General features: G+C 35.6%; 2 protein-coding genes across 7 annotated transcripts in view; one reads left to right on the forward strand and one right to left on the reverse strand.

The window, feature by feature from the left end:
• The first annotated feature begins 5,972 nt into the window (after positions 1-5,972).
• On the forward strand, positions 5,973-11,994 carry LOC100258371 (amino acid transporter AVT6A). 2 transcript variants are annotated; one of them, XM_002282293.5, is made up of 6 exons: positions 5,973-6,414; positions 7,036-7,550; positions 7,700-7,852; positions 8,491-8,694; positions 9,405-9,870; positions 11,559-11,994. In XM_002282293.5, exons 2-6 carry the CDS (start codon positions 7,124-7,126, stop codon positions 11,695-11,697), a joined length of 1,389 nt encoding a protein of 462 aa, XP_002282329.1. In that variant the 5' UTR covers positions 5,973-6,414; positions 7,036-7,123; the 3' UTR covers positions 11,698-11,994. The 2 variants fall into 2 exon arrangements, with proteins under 2 accessions (XP_002282329.1, XP_019080513.1); XM_019224968.2 differs by lacking the exon at positions 5,973-6,414 and adding an exon at positions 6,429-6,909.
• Positions 11,995-12,692: 698 nt separating this feature from the next.
• The window catches only part of LOC100251481 (uncharacterized), a 60,441-nt gene continuing 53,228 nt past the window's right edge, over positions 12,693-19,905 (reverse strand). For all 5 annotated transcript variants that reach the window (XM_010662246.3, XM_010662248.3, XM_019224967.2 and 2 more), the window contains 2 exons: positions 16,531-17,304; positions 12,693-16,083 (listed from right to left, as the gene is read on the reverse strand). In XM_010662246.3, the coding sequence (XP_010660548.1) occupies positions 13,012-16,083; positions 16,531-17,304 (3,846 nt within the window). In that variant the 3' untranslated portion in view covers positions 12,693-13,011. The remainder of the gene's footprint in view (positions 16,084-16,530; positions 17,305-19,905) is intronic.

Below are 19,905 nucleotides of genomic sequence, written 5' to 3' on the forward strand. Positions count from 1 at the left end.
CGTATCTCATATGTTCGTGCTCTCTTAGTTGTTGCTGCTGCTCGTAAATAGGATCTTTTTCAGATGGATGTTAAAAATGTCTTCCTTAATGGGGATCTGAGTGAAGAAGTCTATATGCAACCTTCTCCTGGTCTCTCTGTTGAATCAAACAAGGTTTGTCATCTTCGACGTGCACATTATGGTCTTAAACAAGCCCCACGAGCTTGGTTTGCCAAGTTCAGCTCCACTATTTTTCGCTTGGGTTACACTGCCAGTCCGTATGATTCTGCCTTATTTCTTCGTCGTACTGATAAAGGCACTATTTTGCTTCTTCTATATGTGGATGATATGATCATAACTGGTGATGACCTTAGTGGCATTCAAGAACTCAAGGATTTTCTCAGTCAGCAGTTTGAGATGAAAGATCTTGGACATCTCAACTATTTCTTGGGTCTTGAAATTACTCATTCCACAGATGGTCTTTATATTACTCAAGCCTAGTATGCTTCTGACCTGTTGTCTCAAGCTGGACTCACTGACAGCAAGACTGTTGACACTCTAGTTGAACTTAATGTGCATCTGACACCCTCGGGGGGGAAACCATTGTCTAATCCTTCTCTTTACATACGATTGGTTGGCAGCTTAGTTTATCTCACAGTTACTCGTCCAGACATCTCCTATGTTGTTCATCAGGTGAGCCAGTATTTGTCTGCTCCACGATCAACTCACTATGTTGTTGTTCTGCGCATTCTTCGATACCTGAAGGGTTCCTTTTTTCATGGCCTTTTCTACTCAACTTAGTCTCCTCTTGTACTCCGTGCATTCTCTAATGTTGATTGGGCAAGAGATCCTACTGATCGCAGGTCCACTACAGGTTATTGCTTCTTCCTTGGTTCTTCTTTGATTTCTTGGAGAAGTAAGAAACAAACTTTTGTGCCCCGCTCCAATACTAAAGCAGAATACCGTGCCCTTGCTGATACCACATCTGAGCTCCTTTGGCTAAGATAGCTTCTTAAGGATTTGGGTGTGTCCACCTCCTTTGCTACTCCTCTTTATTGTGACAACCAGAGTGCCATTCATATTGCTCATAATGATGTCTTTCATGAATGGACTAAACACATCGAGATTGATTGTCATTTTATCCGTTATCATCTTGTCCATGGTGCTCTTAAGCTTTTCTCCGTCTCATCCAAAGATCAACTTGCAGATATCTTCACCAAGTCACTTCCTAAGAGACGCATTCGTGATTTAGTTGACAACCTCAAGTTGGTCTCACATCCACCTTGAATTTGAGGGGGGCTGTTAATGTATATTATGTTATGGGCTCTAGGCCCAGTTAGGTTACTTGTATAGTACACTTTACTTGTACCGCACACATATGCCTCCTATATAAAGGCACTGATGTATATTCTTTGATTTAGAAAATATAATACAATTATTTCGTATTTCTAACAAACACAAAATTGGTATTTTTCACATTTTTCTTTTTCATAATTCAATTTTAAAAATCATATTAAAAAAAATCATGTTTTTTTCTAGCAAAATTAAAGTCTATTTGATAATTATTTTTTAAAATTGTTCGGAATTTTTTTTAAAACTGTTTTATGATGTTTTATAAAATAAAACTCTATTTAAAAACTTAAAATGTTTTTAACATGTTTTTAATATTTTTAAATATGTTTTAAAAATGATTTTTATGTCTAATATATTATTTTTAACCATTTTACACGTTTCAATAATTATTTTTTTAAAATAACTTTTAAAAAACAAATAAAAACAATAAAAAAAACAATTAAAAAATGTTATCTAAAAATATATTATCTGAAAACACTTTATTTTTGTCAAATATATTTTTCTAGGTTTTTGTTATGGAAAATAGAAAATTGTTTTCAAAAAGAGCTTGTAAACCGACATTATATTTTAAAATGGTTGATTGTTAGAAATTTTGTCAAAAGTGATTTAAAGGGCATTTGATAGTGATTTAATAAAATGTTTATTATTTTTTTAATATTTAAAAATTTTATTTTTCAAATATTAAAGATATTAAAAATATTTTAAAAAATTTCTATCAAACAAACTCGAAAAGTTAATCATTGAACAAACTCATCATTCCGAGTCATGTATAAGTCAGAACACAAATCAAATCCAAATTAAATTTTGTTTCAAATCTTTTCGATCAAAATGGAATCCAAGCTATCTCAACCCAATCATGATCCTGCTAAAATGTGGCCCACAATGAAGTAAGAAAGGTACAATTTTTTGGGAGTCATTGTGGCTTTGGACAGCATGAGAGAGACAGCATATACGTGAATCATGATTGGAGTAATGTTAGAAATCAAAATTTATAGCACAAAATATATTGGTATGACAAAACTTTTATTAAATATTAAAGAATTTATTATATAAGGTAAAATAAAATTTTAAATATTAAATTTTTTTTTATGTTATAAATTCTTTAAAGCAAAAGTAGTTAAATAAATATAAAAACTTTTATTAAGCTTATAAAAGAGTTTTTTTTTTTTTTTTTTACTTTTCCCTAGCCAATTAAATATTTAAAACATAAAAATAACTACAAGAAATATTTCAAGATTTTAAGTAAACTTTCAGAAAATAACATAGATTTTTTTATTTTTTTTAAGAAAAATAGTTTTTTGAGAATTCTTAACAAATAATTCTCAAGCATTTGAGAACTTTTTTTAGAACATTTTTTTATTTTTTAAAACAAAAATATAAAAAATATATTTATCAATTAAAAATTATTTTTTATTTTTTATTCTTAAAAAAAATAAAGTGTTTTTAGATAATATTTTTTAATTATTTTATGTTATTTTAATAAATAATTATATAAATATGTAGAATAATTAAAAATAAAATACTAGATATAAAAATTATTTTTAAAATATAATTAAAAATAGGTTAAAAACATTTTAAATTTTCAAACATATTTTTATCCTACAAAAATCAGAAAAACAAACTTTAAAAAATTACGCTCAAAACTAATTTTTAGAATGGTTTTCGAAACACTAAGCAGTAAATTCCTTTTTGAAAAAAAACGTACTTTAGAAGAAATTTCACGTACAACGGAACCCAACCCTAAACTCCTAATCTAGTTGTTACTTGTCAGGTTGTTTGGGGCAGGCGGGTCGCAATCATCCTGAAACCAAACAGCTTTTGCGACACACCGCGTCCACCAGCACAGTCCCAGCCCATTGTAAACGACCCATTTCTCATCATTCACGGCTTCACAAAACTCCAATTTCATAGGCCCGCCAGTCAAGGTCCATGGGCCCACCCCGACCTCACCATCAAGCCCAAATAATCCCTCTCATCCCCCACCTCACCTTGTCACTTACCCTTCTAATTTCAAATTTAAAATAATCTTTGATCTTCATAATGTGACATAAACCATACAAATTACCTTCCAGGCTTAGATACCACGGACATGACTCATTTCCAGCCCCATATTTATTGTTTTATAATCAGACCCCCATCCCCCTAATCATCCACTAATTTAATAGTCTTCATCACGTGTCTCAGTGCCTAATTTTGCATTAATTAATGGACCGACGCTGGACCCCATCTTGGCTGCATGATAATATTAACGACTTAGAATAAGGACTTTATGGAGTTACGGACAAATCTATTAAAGATTGTTGTGTAGATGGTCCCGTGGTCGGCTTCAAAAGCCATGGGATATATTTGGCTGACGTGGTTTTTGTGGCGATCCTAGTGTTTGGTCTGCCTAAGGTTAGATTTTAATAAAATTCCTAATTTTATTTTATTTTATTTTATTTTATGCCTTTTGAACTCAGTCAATAACAAAGAAACAATAGGAAAAAAAGTGTACACATTTAGTAATGGTTGTTCTTTTGGCATTTATAAGAGTCTATTGGGAAATAATTTTAAAATAATTAAAAACATTTTGATTGTTTGTGGTTCCGAAATATTTTTTTTGTACCACACCCAATTTCAAAATTAGGTATGTCCGTATAATAAAATCATGTATGTTATTTTACGATTTAATAATGTGATTTGCATATTTTTACTTGAAGTATTTTTAATGAAAATGTTTTTAGAATAATCATTTATCAAATGTTTCTCTGTGAAACATTATAAGTAAATTTTCAAAATTTAAAAATTGTTTCAAAATTTTGGCAAATATTTTTTTTTAAAATATATATTTTAAATTAAAAGTGTTTTTTAGAATCACTACGAAATATATTCTTCGAGTCTGTTTGGTAGTAATTCTAGAAAATGTTTTTAATCTTTTTAATATTTGAAATATTTTTATCATTTAAGTATTAGAAATATTATAAACGTTTTTTAAAATCACCCTCAAACACACTCTTAACTCAATATATTTTTATTTTAGCGTTAAATTGCATAACATGAATTTAACTTGAACTCACTTATTTAATAATTATACCATTTAAAATTTGATTTTGAATAAATAGATAAATTCATTATTTTGGTCATATTTGAATTTACTTATTTAATTAAATACCTAAATTTTGACACCAACCACTCATCAAACTTTTCTTAATATTAAAACCTACCTTTCACATACCTCAATTTCAATTTTACTTTATGGAAGAACCCAAAGGAGGAAATAATTTCAAACATATTTTTAAAACAAAACCCAAAAATGGTAAAAATGAAAAAATATTAAAGGTATGTTTGGTAACTACTTTTGAAAACAGTTTTTAAAAATAATTTTTGAAATTTATTTTCTAATGTTTTGCAAAATAAAAGTTTGTTTGAAACCTAAAATCTTTTTAACCTATTTTTAATAATTTTAAATATATTTTAAAACGATTTTTGTATCTAGTGTTTTATTTTTAATTATTTTTTTAAATAATTCTAAAAAATAAATAAAAATAACAAAAAAAACAACTAAAAAACTGTTATAAAAAATAGTTACCATTTAAAGTTTGAAAAATGTGAAAGCCAACGACCATGAATGCGTGTGAACAAGGCAGCCGGCTTAGAAAAGTCCAAGGAGCACATAATTTAGAAGTAGACCATGAGGGGGGAAAACTGCTTTTTGAAAACAAAAACAAAATTGGTGAGCTAACAAAAAATGAATGGATGGATCACGTGGTTGGGAATAAGCCACCTTCTTCCTCTTATTTAATGCTTTTTTGTTTTTGAGTTCATAATTTCAGCTTTCCAAGCTTTGGGAAAACTTTACTCTTTTGGCCTTTTATACATCATTACATTCCTTGCCTCACCATTTCTTTGTTGCCCAATAATAACCCTACCTCTTCAACCATACATTAATTTATTTCTAAGATATTTAAATTATTATGTTTTTTTTTTCTCTAGAAAATGCTAAATAATAGATTTGTTACAAATAATAAAATCAACTTACAAAACATTTTTCCCGTGTTTTTGTTTGCAAAGTAATCCGTTTTTAATATCAATATGTTTACCATTTCAAATATTTATATATAAGTTTTAAAAAAAATCGTCGTATTTTTATCTAAATTAGATCAAAAAATAATGAAGGGTTGAATTTAAAAAATCGGGCTTTAAACACCCTTTTAATCGAATAACCCTAAATAAAATTTGATTATATTAATATTTTTTTGGGAAATTGTTTTTCATTAGTGTGAGAATAATTAAAATAGGATTTTTGATGTTAGTGATAATAACTAATAGGTATTAGTTGCTTAATTTTGTTTGGAGTACGAATATATTTAGATTGAAACTTTGGGTGAAAGTAACGTATTTTTTTATATATTATATTTTTTTTAAAATTATTTAAGAATAAAACTTAGTAAGTGTTTGATAAACTATTTAATAACTTAATTTAAGTTATTAAATAAATTAAGTATGTTTAATAATATAATTTAAAATAAAAAATAATTAATTTATTTTTAAAGAAAGAAACCATTTAAGAAATAAGTAATAAAAACAGACAAAAAAAATTAAATTTAACATATATTTTAAAGAAATTAATATATTTCTAAAGATAAGAGGGTGTATTAGTTGAAGAAACTTCGGAGGACAGCCGTATCCCAACTGTCCTGCTCCTCTTCAAATCCCATCCTTCCTCAATTTATTGAAAAAGAAGAAAATCAAATTTGGTTTTGGGGGGATTTTTTAGGGTTTTCGTAATTTTAAAAAAAAAATTAATTTCGATTTTTGGGGTTTTTTTAGGGTTTTCGTAAATTAACACAGGGCAATCTGTTGACGTGGACGTGTGTGGACAGCCATGGAGTTGAAGTTGTGAGGAAAAAAAAAACCACAGTAAATTCCTTCAAGTCTTTGATGTGCTTGTTGTCTCAGTCAAGTTGCACATCAAGACCGTAGAATACAGAGACGTTACGCTTTGTGAAGCTTTTTATCTCATAAAGTTTGTCTATAAATTACAGGGCAATCACCTAGAATTGAGGACCGGACGATCTTCTCATTTAGTGTTCTTGCTTTTTGGTAAGGATTAAGGGATTATGATTGTTTGCATTTCCGGGTCTTGAATTTTTGTTGATTTTTTTTTCTTTTTTTTGTAAGTTTAGTGCCCCGAAATTCCGTGTATTGATGATTGTTTTGGAATAATTTTGGGTATTGGGAACTTGGTTTTCTGAATTTTGGTGTTTGGTTTTGGGTTTGATTATCTTATTTGGTTTGATCTGAAAAAGGCCCCAAATTTTGGATGGGAATCTGTTGAAGAACTCAATTGATTTTGGTTGATTGCCTTGTTTCTTCACGGTTTCCAAGTTGATTTGGAGCCACTTTTATGGGAGATTTGCCTCTTTAATGGTTCTCCAGGAAATGGGTCTCTTGAGTTTGGCTGTTTCGGTTATTGAGTTAAGTTAGTTTGGCTGTTCGTGGTGTTTGAGTTTCTACCCTTCTAATCTGAAGAAACCAAAGTCTCCTTAAGTTAAATAGCAAAAACCCAAACCCAGATAGATCCTCAACTTATACAAGGTCCAATTCAAAGTTGTTCTTGGTTTTTAGTAGTTGTACTTAGAAATTCTGTAAAATATTGGAAATTTTCAATTCCAAAACTATAATATTTTTGGTCTTGATGCTAATTGTTAGCTTTGTGTACAGATCTTCTTATATTAAATCCCAGAAGTTGGAGCTGCTTGTGAATATTTCAGATTTGGAATCTTTGTGTGGATAATTTAGCTGTTAAAAGATGACGATTGAAAGCATTGCACCGGTGAAGGAGAAGTCACGAAAGAACAAAAGGGTAGTTGTTGATGAGAAGGCCCCTTTATTACCTAGTAAACATGAGGAAGAAGGTGGGTTTGAGGAGTTTAATGGGGCTTCATTCACTGGAGCCGTGTTTAATTTATCAACAACAATTGTTGGTGCTGGAATCATGGCTTTGCCTGCAACCATGAAAGTGATGGGTCTTGGTGTTGGAATTGCTATGATTATCTTTATGGCATTCTTAACGGAGGCTTCAATTGAGATGTTGCTTAGATTTAGTCGGGCAGGAAAGTCATCTTCTTATGGAGGTCTTATGGGAGATGCCTTTGGAAAATATGGGAAGATGTTGTTGCAGATATCTGTTATGGTTAACAACATCGGTGTACTTATTGTATATATGATTATTATTGGTATGATTTCATTTTAGAATACCCATCATCTAGATTTCTCATTCAATTTTCATTTGTATTTATTGTCAACTCTTTGATCTGTGAAAATTTTCACACTTCTTAGTCTTACAGTACATAAAGCTCTAAAATTGCTTATAATTTCCTTGAAGGTGATGTGCTTTCTGGAACATCTTCAACTGAAGTTCATCATGCTGGTGTGCTGGAAGGGTGGTTTGGAGTACACTGGTGGAATGGGCGAACCTTTGTTCTTCTTGTCACAACCCTTGCTGTGTTTTCTCCATTAGCATGCTTTAAGCGCATTGGTTAGTGTCTTTTGAACAGCAAGATTTGCAAGCTTGTATTTCATTGGAAATAATTGCTTTATTAGCAGCTTTATCACTTGCGAATTACTCCATCTTATACTTTCAGTTTGAAATATAGCTTTTAATTGGTTTAAGAACTTTTAGTTATAATGACCATGCTTGATTGTTAGAATAATATTGGAAATTCATACTACCTGTTGAAAATATTGAATTCTGGCCTTTTCATGAGTTTTCATGTGATTTGATCTTTCATACATGTGATGGATGACCATTAATAGATCATATTGGTTAATTCCCTTCTCAACCTTCACAATATTTTCAGCTGATTCGAGATTTGTTCCCTCAGTAATTATCATTAAGTATTTATTTGACATTGGATTGATATGATTACTTCTGTCAGATAGCTGACAGACAAAACAAGAATGCAAGACTTTTATGTCTTTATTGTTCTCTTTGTGGCTCTTTTAAATTTTCATTCATTCCTTTTTTTTTTTAAAATATAATTTTTGTAGTTCTAAAAACCTTATATCTAGCAACAATCACTGTGCAATGTTTTAGATTGTTTAATTCAAGAAATGCTGGTGAAGTTGTATGGTTTTCCGCCCCTGAGCTAATGAATGGCTTTCTTATGGTTGCAGATTCATTGAGTTTCACTTCTGGTTTGTCTGTTGGATTGGCAGTAGCATTTCTTGTTATCACTGTGGGAATCACAGTTATCAAGCTGATTAGTGGAGGCATTTCAATGCCCAGATTGCTTCCTGATGTTACTGATTTGACATCATTTTGGAAACTTTTCACTGTTGTCCCTATTCTTGTCACAGCATACATCTGCCACTACAATGGTAAGTAAGCTAATTATTTTCGTTTTATGAGGCTTATATTGAGAGATAACCTGCTAAAGCCTCCTTTTGTCTAGACTAGTTGGCTAGCAACATGCTGAAATCAGGTTGCCTTTAACTCAACTTGATTGCAAAAAATACAAATGGCTTTGGCTTGGTTAGGCAGCTGAATCTGTTAAACAAAATATACTATATATTGTTTAAATTAATCATATTCTGAAATAACCTATTATTACAGGTTATTAAAAAATTATTGGTTCAAGTATACGACATGTGTACTCTGGTGTGCTTTTTTTGATAGGTGCTGCTGATACATCTTTTTTGCTTGTTTATCCAAAAAAAAATATTTGTTCAAGGACTTCCTCTTTATAACCAAGTTGATCTTTTATTGGTTTCAGCCTGATTTGTGCCAGGAACTAGGAACCAATTGTGCTAGAAAGTAATGTTTACTATCAGATTTTAGCATTATATGCAGATAGAGCCAATCAAATGAACTTTTTGAGTTCACCCCAAATTTGCAATGCTCAAAAAAGTTAAAGAAAATTAAACTGTGATCATTGGGTTGGAAATTCTGATTCCCAAGGACAAGACTTTGGGCCAAGTCTTTTTCAGAAAATTGATTCTAAATTCTTAGCACAATCTTTCTCATCTTTTGTATTTGTGCTGATGGGATACCCAGGACTGACCTTTCTGAGCTCTTCAAAATTTTGCAGTTCATACAATAGACAATGAACTTGAAGACTCCACACAGATAAAATCTGTTGTGCAAACTTCACTTGCCCTCTGCTCAAGTGTATACATAATGATAAGCTTCTTTGGATTCCTCCTGTTTGGTGATGGAACTCTTGATGATGTGCTTGCTAACTTCGACACTAACCTTGGCATTCCCTATAGCTCCCTGCTGAATGATGCCGTTCGTGTTAGCTATGCTGGTCATCTGATGCTTGTCTTTCCCATTGTCTTCTATCCATTACGGCTTAACTTGGATGGCCTCCTCTTTCCCTCAGCAAGGCCCTTAGTTTTGGACAACTTGAGGTTTGCGTTGATCACTATTGGGCTCATTACTACCATCTTCTTGGGTGCAAATTTCATTCCAAGCATCTGGGATGCTTTCCAGTTCACTGGAGCCACTGCTGCAGTTTGCATTGGCTTTATTTTTCCAGCTGCTATTACACTTAGGTGAGTTTCCTTTTGTCACTCCAATTAGCTGGAAATTCATTTATTATCCTTTTCTTTGTAATTTTGAAATTTGAAAATCATAGTTTTTACAAAAGAGCCTGGTTTGGCCCAAAAATTAGTGTCAACATCTTCAAGTTGTGTAAGATAAATATTTGTTAGCTTTGAATATGTGTGGTAAAACACCTATCAAATAATGTGTGGTAAAATAAGACTATCCATTAGATGGGAGATGGGCATAGGTAGTCCTATTGTTGCATGTGATGCTTCTCTCAATTCTCTTTGGCTTTTGTTTAGACCATGGGAAGTATTAGAGAGAGGAAAAAAAATAGAAGAGGAATCTTGAATTTTCTTATTGTTTTACTATGGAAAATATGACGGAAAATAAATAAAATATGGTGATACTTAAAAACTTATACAATTCCATATTCTTTGTTCTCTATATAGAAGCATAATAAATTTGGAGAGGCATAAATTATTTTCATTGAGTTCATGATTATTTTTTATTTTCCTTCACATTTTATTTTCTTGCTTCTTGCCTCCTTGTTTTCTTTTCTCATACTTTAATATGGGCCTTATCATTAGGAGCCCTTATACATGCCCATTTTTCACACTGGCAGAGGCAGTTGCATTTTTTCAAGTTTCATGTACTGAATGTTGAATGTTTGCATTACTACTGCTGACCACTTTCAGATCAACACCTTTCAAGTGAAGTAGAAAAGTGAACTTTTCTAGCATATGTGCCTTTTGTTCAGAGTCCTGGTTCTTTTTATTTTATTTTATTTTTTTTTGTGTTAAAAATTTTGGACCCTTATGTTTTGATTGTTTCACTGGAGAATAGGGTAAGGCATTTCCTTTTTACTATGGTGAGGCAATAACAATGAAAGTAGCTAAAAATAGAAACTACTATGGTGAATGGGTGATCAACACCCCTTTTCATGTTGAACAAAATAATAATTTCCCACAAAAATCTTAAATAAAATTTCCAGCATATCCCTAAAAGGAATCTTTTGCCCAAGGATCAATTCCAAATCATGGCTTAAAATATAAAAATGATGAGTTGCATGTTCATATACTTCCAACCAAATTTTTCTAAAATGAATTGATTCCAAGATTAAAAGCCTCTAAACCCTTCTAGGACCTGTCTTTTTTTTTTTTTTTTCCTTTTACTTTGAATTTTTGAAAACTAAAGTGTAATTAGTTTGATGAAAGTTTATGGTCTCTTTTGACACTAGGGTAGAATGATATTTTTATTGTTATTATTGTTCCGTCTGCATTTGGTTTATCAAATTAAAAATTGCAGTGTTTTGAATATTTTCCCCATGGGAGGAAGTGTAAGTGAAAAAATTGAATGTATCATGAAAAAGTTCTGCGTGTAACATGCCAAACCAGCTTTAAACATTCTGCTTTGACATGGTTTCCATATCAATGGAAGAAGTTTAACATCTTGCAATAGTATGTCTATATTCTATTTGTAGCTCACATGCTTGGACTAGGATCTGCATTGCCCCAATTGTTATGCGCATGGTTTTTGTAAGCTGTCCTGGTTGGTATTGTGTTTTTAGTCTTGGATTTCAAATCTGGTCTCCCCATGCTAAAATTTTAAGTCCTTTGTTGAATAATCTTCAACAATAAAATTATTTTGTTTGACTGTTCAGCACGTGATCAATTATTTTTTACTGATTTTTCAGGGATCGTCACAGCATAGCAACAAAGAAAGACAAGATCTTGGCCAGTTTCATGATTGCTCTTGCCGTGTTCTCAAATCTGGTGGCCATATATAGTGATGCCTATGCTTTGTTCAAGAAGAATTCATCACGGCGTGAATGATTTTTCTCGTGATTATCCTTCACTTGTGAGTCACGTGTGCAAGAAGGCACCAGAATAGCAGGATCATTTAGAGTCCCAACCATAAAATCAGGGGTCGCTAGAAGTTTGATGAGTTCAATTTAAATGTTATGAACACTGCTCAATGTATGAAAGTTGAGTTGCTTTATTCAACAAGTGTAGGGAGATGTGTGTTTGGACCCTTTTTCCCTCTCGGTATGTGTACATACTATCGTATGGCATTGTGCTTGATATGGTACTATGTGTGAAAATATAAAAATGTATATCTTAGATTTGTCACACACTATCTTCAATTTTTGGTTTCTGTTGTTCATTTCTTTCCTTTTTACTGATGGTACGATGGGAGTTCAAGTTGTAGGACTTGCAACTGGTACCATGTGGTGCACCCTGAGTTATGGTATTAATGTATGTAGACGAGGATGTGCCATCTCAAGTCAAGTATTGATACTGGGTTGATGATACATATGCAATAATAGCCTGCACAGTTCCTCCAACCCTCATCTGGGGTTTGCTTGCTTGACCACCCTGGGTTGTAGTTTTGTTTCTGTTTATTTTTAAGTTTCTTCAGTCTTTCATGCATGATCACACCTGCATTTTGCTGTTATAGAACCGGTAACCCTATCTGAGGCTTAAAATTGCTGATACAGGCAATTATATATGAATCACAAGTTTGTTTCTTTCGTCTGCCACATGATGATAATGTAAGTTGTACAGCTAAGCACTGGTAGCATTTGGCATATCGTGCAGACAAATCAACTTTAGGCAGCCATAATCGCATTTAATTATTTTGGATTCGCTCACAATAATGATTTGGAGGGAAAGAAATCAGAGCGGTCATTGGCTGGATGAAGTCGGGAATACGTCATAAACCAAAGGTATCAGCATAATTGTTTGGTTTCACCCACCGTCACTGACTGACAGGGAGGAATTGTGGGATTGAATCAAAAGCAAGCAAGATGTTTATGAAAGACAGTAGGTGCACCAAACAGATTTGCAAGTCGTTATATCGCTCCATCTGCAGCTTTGGTCAATTGCATTTAACTTACAAGTTAAAAATACATTGCCGTCAATACCAGTGAGTCACACTGAGAGCAGCAGCAACCCAATTAGTTAGCTCGAAGGGAATAATGTTACAAGGCCTTGACTTTTGGGGAAAGGCTCCAAACAATACATAGTACACGGTTAAGTTGCTAAAACCACCACTATTCTGTGATAACTATTTACAAAGCAGCTCTCTAAGCCGTCCTCTGTGTAGAATCCATCAAGATACATGTGTAAGAAATCAGATTATCAAGGCTATGGGTTGCCTATACAGGTCACAAAAGGCACCAGCCTTCTGTAATCTCTCCTCCTCCCGAGTGCACAGTTATCAAGCACTCGCCCAAGGATCAGGCGCGTGTTCTGCAAAGCCAACTCTCTAGGTGACATACCTGATTCAGCTGCACTCCCTTGTGCAGTTACTGACGAACCTGCCCCAAACCCTGATCCCATCGCATACTGTAGTGGCCCACTCCGAGCCTTAAAAGAGGTCTGAGGAGCAAGCATCTTCTCATCTGCCCCCCCAAGCCCATTCTCAATTGACCCAGGCTCGTGTTGGGATCCTGTCAATGAGCTGCAGCTTTGCAGAAGGGCTTCCAACACACTCAGTGCCTCCCAACACAAAGTGCTCTCTACTAACTGGGACACAATTGCATACATGTGTGGGCTCTGAGCAGCATCCATGGGAGTATGTTGGAGCAATGCCTTGAGCATGAGCAGTATCACACGCTGATACTCAACTGGTCCTTTCTCTAAAAGCCGCAGAAGGTGCCCAAAGGCTAGAGCTGAGTGCTTTGGGAACCATTCATTACATAATAGTGGAGAGACACAGGCAAGAAGGTTGTCTATACCTTTGATCTCACCACGGGAGTAAGCCATAAACACAGCTGCTAGTTCATCCAATGATTTTGCTCGACACCATAGTGAGATGTTGGCAGCAACAAAGCATGCTTTTTGGTACTGCTGTTGGAGTGGTGAAGTGGGCCCCACAACAGAATCCGTGCTGAGTTGCAAGCATAGCCAGGGAAGTAGACCTGTAATGTGCATCAGAAGTCGAGTTTCTGCATCCCCAAATATAGAGTCACACGAGTGCACTGTGATCCGCGAAAGAACCTCAATAGAGACACCATGGCTAACAGTTGACATGAGCCCTTTGAGTACAAGAGGCTGCACTCCCTCAAACACCGGCACCTTCCCACCAGATGGTAGCAGCTCAATGGTATTCCTTGATTCAATTCGTTGGAAGTCTGCAATATCACTCACACTTGTATCGAGCTCATCTCGGGGCATGCTAGAGAGGAGCACATTTTCTATAGTTCTGTCCCGAAATGATAAACGATCGATCACACGGGAGAAGAGCTCAAGCACCTGGCAGTAAACATGTACAAAATCTGTGTGCATCATGGCTATGCAACCCCAAAAAAGTTGGGGGTACAGTATCACCTTTTCTGGCTCCATGTTCTCAACCATCACTTGCAACGTCAACAGAATTTCCATAATGAACCCCAAAACAGCCGGTACTGGATTCCCTAAGCACCTGTGGAGGCACCGGAGGAGTGATACACAAGTATCACTTGTGACACTAGGTCTCAATGCCCTATAGATCTGGTGTGAGCGACAGGCAAGGTGTCTTGATGTGCACTCCATAGCCCATTTGAGGGCCTCAGCCCCCCAAGTCTCCCGCAGATCTCCTTGGAAGAAGATTGCATCCACCATGCTCTGAACCAGAGCAGACAAGAGAGCTGCACTAGGAAGATCAGTTCTTACAACTGTGGGATCTTCATTCTCCCACATCATGCACCCTCGTTTTGATTGGACATACTTGATCAGGCTAACAACCTGCTGCTTGTTCTCTCCATCACTGTTTTCAACCTCATACAACTCCAAATGCCGCCCAGCAAGTGAGTATAACAGATTAACAAGCAGGTGCTGGCAGTGCTCTAATACAATATCCTCTGAACTATCCATTGAAACAAATGTGACATGAAAGAGCAGAGGCAAGTGCTCCCGGAAATCTTCATCATTCTCATACGCAATTTCGGCAAGTAGAATCAATGCAATGTCTGCTTGAGTGAGTGAGTGTAGCTGATGCCCTTGCAAGGCTGATTGAAGTTCTTTGGCATTAACACCATGCATTCCAACACCACCATGCAACCCCTCTTCACCAGAGTTTGGAGTGTCAATAACATAGTCCCCACTGTCCCGGGAAACATGGCGGCTCCTCAAGCTCCCTGTTGAACTTCGAACACCCATTAACGGTCCTGACATATTTACTAGAGCGGGAATGAGTTGGCCTGACCGCCCAGCAGTTACAGGAACAATGTTCATCTCAGGAGGCATTGGACTTAATGGCCCCGAGACACTTCGCCCTTGCACAGCTGCTGTTCTCCAGCTCAAGCTCCCACTGGCATTTCTGAGTGGACCATCAAGAGATCCCCGTACAAGTAATGGTGACATGTGTGGTTGGCTGTCCACAACAGATGCAATTTGGGCTGCTACAGGCCCCTGAGAGAATTCCAACACAAAGTTTCCACTGGTGTCACCCTTGTTTGCACTAGGCCTGAGTGGTTCCACACTTTCCTCAAGCATCCGCTGAGCCAATTGGTAAACCAGATGATCAATTGTGCGTTGTGGACAAATCCGTGCTAGGTATAAGCTTACCCGTTTGGCAACCGAGAAGTATGTAGCAAATGCACCACTTATTTCGGCAGATGCATTAGAATCACAATCTTCAATCCCTTTTGTGATCAAGAAATCTAGAACAGGACTAATGTTCCTTGGCTTGCTAGCAATTGTGCTCCAAAGCTTCTCAATTTCATCAGGGAATTGGTCCCCATGCCGCCATGTCACATAGTAAAGGCTTTTTAATAGCCTCTCACTCCAGCCAGAGTCCTTGAGTTTCCAGAAATTGAGATTCTCGATCCATGGAGCCATGCATGTTAAGACCTGATGCTGTGCAATTATATCAACAGCATCAAGTTGCCTCTGCATGATTTCCTCACAAAGAAGCTGGCTCAGCTCGGGATGATCCTTGGCAAGTTTGCAGGAGAGTTTGTATTGAAACTGTTGATAGGAGTCAGGGAGATTACCGACAACAGCAGCTCTATAGCTTCCTGAGCCCTCACCACCATCCTCAGCCCACTCGCGGACCGAGAGTGTCTCAAGCATCTGAAGGGCATCATCACGGATTTGCCTATTTGGGTCTACCACCTTGTATAGGATAAGGCTCAGGAGTCTCTGAATTTCACATTTTGGAATTTCCTGGCGCATATAGACTTCAGCCAGCACACTGAAGTAGCCATCAGCTATCGCAGCATCAGAATAGTAGCACTGAAGAAAATATGAAGCTAATTACTCCCTGAACATGATAAGTATTACAAAAGTTGAAAATTAATGACAGGAATAAGATACCAAGCAAACAAAGTAGCAGTCATCATTATACAAAACCATGCACGTTCCACACATCAATGCAGTTACTTGAGAATGGTGTTTAGACAACCGGAAGCAATAGAGCTCAAGTATGTGACAACTGTAGATTGGCATTAACAGAACAAGGGCTCTAACCATGAAATCCAAAAACAAAAGGATAGGTAAGATCACATCTTGGTTTATACAACTAACATCCCAAATGCAACAAACAATCTTGTGAACTTCAACCTTTCTGACTGTCACTACTCCTAGTGCACAAATAATCATCCCATCAAATTACTGGTCATGAATCAGACCCACACTGACTAAAAAGCCGTTGCAAAAATGAGAAAATAAGGATAAAAATACCTGATCAATGCAAGCAGGAAACAGGTCCAAATTCGTAAGAAGCAGATTCTTCAATGCCATCTTTGCTAAGGAGACACGAAGATGGCCACCTCTATGCCTATCACGTCCAGCTGCTCCTCGTGGACCTTCTCCTGTGTATTTGGAATAAGATGGAGTCCTTGGATCAGCTGGTGAATAACCAAAAGGTGCCCTAGGTGCAGGTTCATTAAACAAACTATTGATCCAAGATATCACTCGTCCACTCATTTTTCTTGCATTGTCATCAAAACAAGGTCCATATAATAGCGAAGCCATAGCATTCATGGAGGCCCATTGGATTGCCTCAACTTGCTCGCTCACTTCTTTGTCAAATGAAAGTTTGTCTACAGAATCCTTTGATCGACTATGCTGAGAGGATTTGTATCTTTCAACTTCACGACGATAATCACTGACACCATCTTGGACCCAAGTACTCCCTGTGTCATCACACCAAGAGAGAAGAAGATCAAACAGTCGCTTTCTGGTTCTAAGATCAAATTTCTCTGACTTTGAATCGACAAATTCAGGGGCTAATGATCTTAAAACAGAAGCCAGTGCATAACGGAGAGGTTGGATTTCTTGAAAGTTCTCAGAGGGCGCTGTTAGGATCTGTCTGGTTGTTTCTTCAATGAACTTCAAATAATGGAGACGGAAAATTGGTTTACGACCTAGCATGCCAGGCCAGATATTCTCAGAAACTGTGCGGTATATATTTGCTATGTGGACTCGGAGTTCTTCCCGACGAGCTTTTTGACTCTGCATCCAAAAGATGTGATATATTCTGTAATTTCTCTCAACCGAATCAAAATATAGGAATCCAAGGAACAACATCATATTAGAGCACCAAGAGCTTAAGCTCCTCAGCCAGCTGACTGGCCTTTGAAGAATTTGGAATCAACTCAGAGTGGATCTCAGGTTGAGAACCTATGGCAAAATACTCTCAAACCAGGATGGATTATATTTGAGGACAAGGTTCCTGGTCTTATAGCATGAAAAAGAAAATTCTAGTTGCCAGTGCTTTTAACAATGTCATGTCAGACTTTAAAGGTGCCATGTCAGACACAAAATTAATGCCTACCATGAAATCAGGCTATGCATCTGATTCCATCAAGAGCAAAATGACACATTCTATAATTTTGTATGACGAATAAAAGATACATTCAGAATCTGCACATGGTAACAAAGCATGCTTACTGTGATGAGTATCGTTTTTCAGACAGCATTTTTTTGGTGTAAATCATAAGTGTTGGTCTCCTTTGGTGTCATAGTTGACCTTGTTGGTTAGCCTTCATTGCCTACATAAGCTCCTTACTTTCAGGCTTCATATCCAACAAAGGAGTTTGATATTAGAAGCCCTGGTTTTGGACTGATATAATTCAGCCTTGGGGCCAAGAAAAAATCAAATCTCTTTACCCAAAGAACAGCTAGAACAATTATATAGGTTTATGAGTCAAACATACCGCTTTTCTAATCCTTCTTCCTCATCCTACAAAGCTCAAAGAGGTCATTTTTAAACTGATAACAGTGCCACCTTGAGAATTTCTATCCGTTGGATCATATATTCAAGGGCAACTGATCATGTCACTAGTACATCAAGTTAGTTTTCCGCTTATGTCACTTGTTCAGGGAAAAAGTTAAGATTATTAATGGGTCTTTTTCTTTTGTTGTTGGAAAGGGTTCTATTACTATTTCTGAACACCTGGTCCTAAATTCAGCAGTGCATGTTCCTCAACTAGCTTGTAATTTTCTTCCAATCAGAATTGACAAAAGATCTTAATGGTGTGGCTAAATTTTTTCCCAACAATTGTGAATTTCAAAACCTTAGTACAAGGAACAAGATTCACAGTGCTAGAGAGGTAAATGGACTCTATTACTTCGAGGAGGATCTAAATGTTTCCAAATGTTTCTCTCAAGCTACTCACGTTTGTACTTCTTTGCTTTGTGAGGATGAAATTAAATTGTGGCATCTTAAGTTAGGATATCCAAGTTCTTCATATCTGAAAGCTTATCACCCAACTTCATTCCAGAATAAAAAGGTTGTTAATTTTCAATGTGAAGTGTGTGAATTGTCCAAACATCATAATGCTCATTTTCCTATCCAAACCTATAAACAATCTCAACCCTTTCGTAGTGCTAGAGAGGTAAATGGACTATATTACTTTGAGGAGGATCTAAATGTTTCCAAATGTTTCTCTCAGGCTATTCATATTGGTACTTCTTTGCTTTGTGAGGATAAAATTAAATTGTGGCATCGAAAATTAGGACATCCAAGTTCCTCGTCTCTGAAAGATTTTCATTCAACATTATTCAAGAATAAAAAGGTTATTAATTTTCAATGTGAAGTGTGTGAATCATCTAAACGTCATCATGCTCATTTTCCTATCTAAACCTATAAACAATATCAACCCTTCTACTCATAGATAGTGATATTGAGGTCCTTTCATGTATGAGTACTTTCTTACTTTTATAGATGATCATAACCATGTGTTGGGCTACCTTCTTGAAAAAAGGAATTTGAAACAACCAATGTTCCACATCTTCAATAGAATGGTTCAAAATTGGTTTCAAGTTGAACTTCAAGTTTTTCGAACAGGTAATTAGGGGAGTTTTTTCCTTCTATCTCAAATACCTACTTGAGTGAGAATGGGACTATTCTTGGAACATCTTGTGTTGATAACCCTCTATAAAAATGGGACAGCTGAGAATAAAATTAGACATTTACTTAATGTTGCCTAGGCTTTGTTATCTAGCACGGAAGTGCCAAAATATTTGTGGGGAGAAGCTATTCTAATAACTTGTTATCTCACCAATAGAATGTCTACATACATCATCAATTTTAAGAAACCTTTTGGTGGTACCATGTTTGTTCATATTCAAAAGAATGATCGGAGTATGCTTGATGTTGGGTCACTTTAGTGTATCTTCCTTAGCTTTTCTCCAACTCAAAAAGGGTAAAATATTTTCATCCTCCAACTAAGAAGTTTTCTGTTGCTATGATTTAATCGGGGTATTGTTATCTCTTGCTACAAATCTAGATGACAACTAATTCAATTGAATGTAAAATATATTCCTGCAGAGTGAATTGGAGAAAGAAGTGTATATTGACCTCCCACCTAGATTGAGAAGTTGTATGGTAAGGAAAAGGTTTGTAAGCTTACAAAAACCCATGGTCTTAAGAAATCACCTTGAGCTTCGTTTGAAAGATTCACAATTCTCTTCTCAGATATGGGAATGGTTAAAGTCAAGGAGATCAACAAATGTTTTTAGACACAAAGGATGAAAACCATTCTATAGTGTATGCAGATGACATCATCCTAACCAGAAATGATAGTCATAAGATAGAAAATTTGAAGTAAC

The sequence above is a fragment of the Vitis vinifera genome, chromosome 14, assembly GCF_030704535.1.
Source record: "Vitis vinifera cultivar Pinot Noir 40024 chromosome 14, ASM3070453v1".
NCBI classification, from domain to species: Eukaryota; Viridiplantae; Streptophyta; class Magnoliopsida; order Vitales; family Vitaceae; genus Vitis; species Vitis vinifera.

What these genes read in the sequence shown, in the direction of transcription:
- LOC100258371 (XM_002282293.5), top strand. Translation starts at nt 7,124, where the DNA reads ATGACGATTGAAAGCATTGCACCGGTGAAGGAGAAGTCACGAAAGAAC. An exon ending in ATACATCTGCCACTACAATG is followed by an intron (nt 8,695 to 9,404) that starts GTAAGTAAGCTA and finishes AAAATTTTGCAG; the next exon opens with TTCATACAATAGACAATGAA. An exon ending in CCAGCTGCTATTACACTTAG is followed by an intron (nt 9,871 to 11,558) that starts GTGAGTTTCCTT and finishes CTGATTTTTCAG; the next exon opens with GGATCGTCACAGCATAGCAA.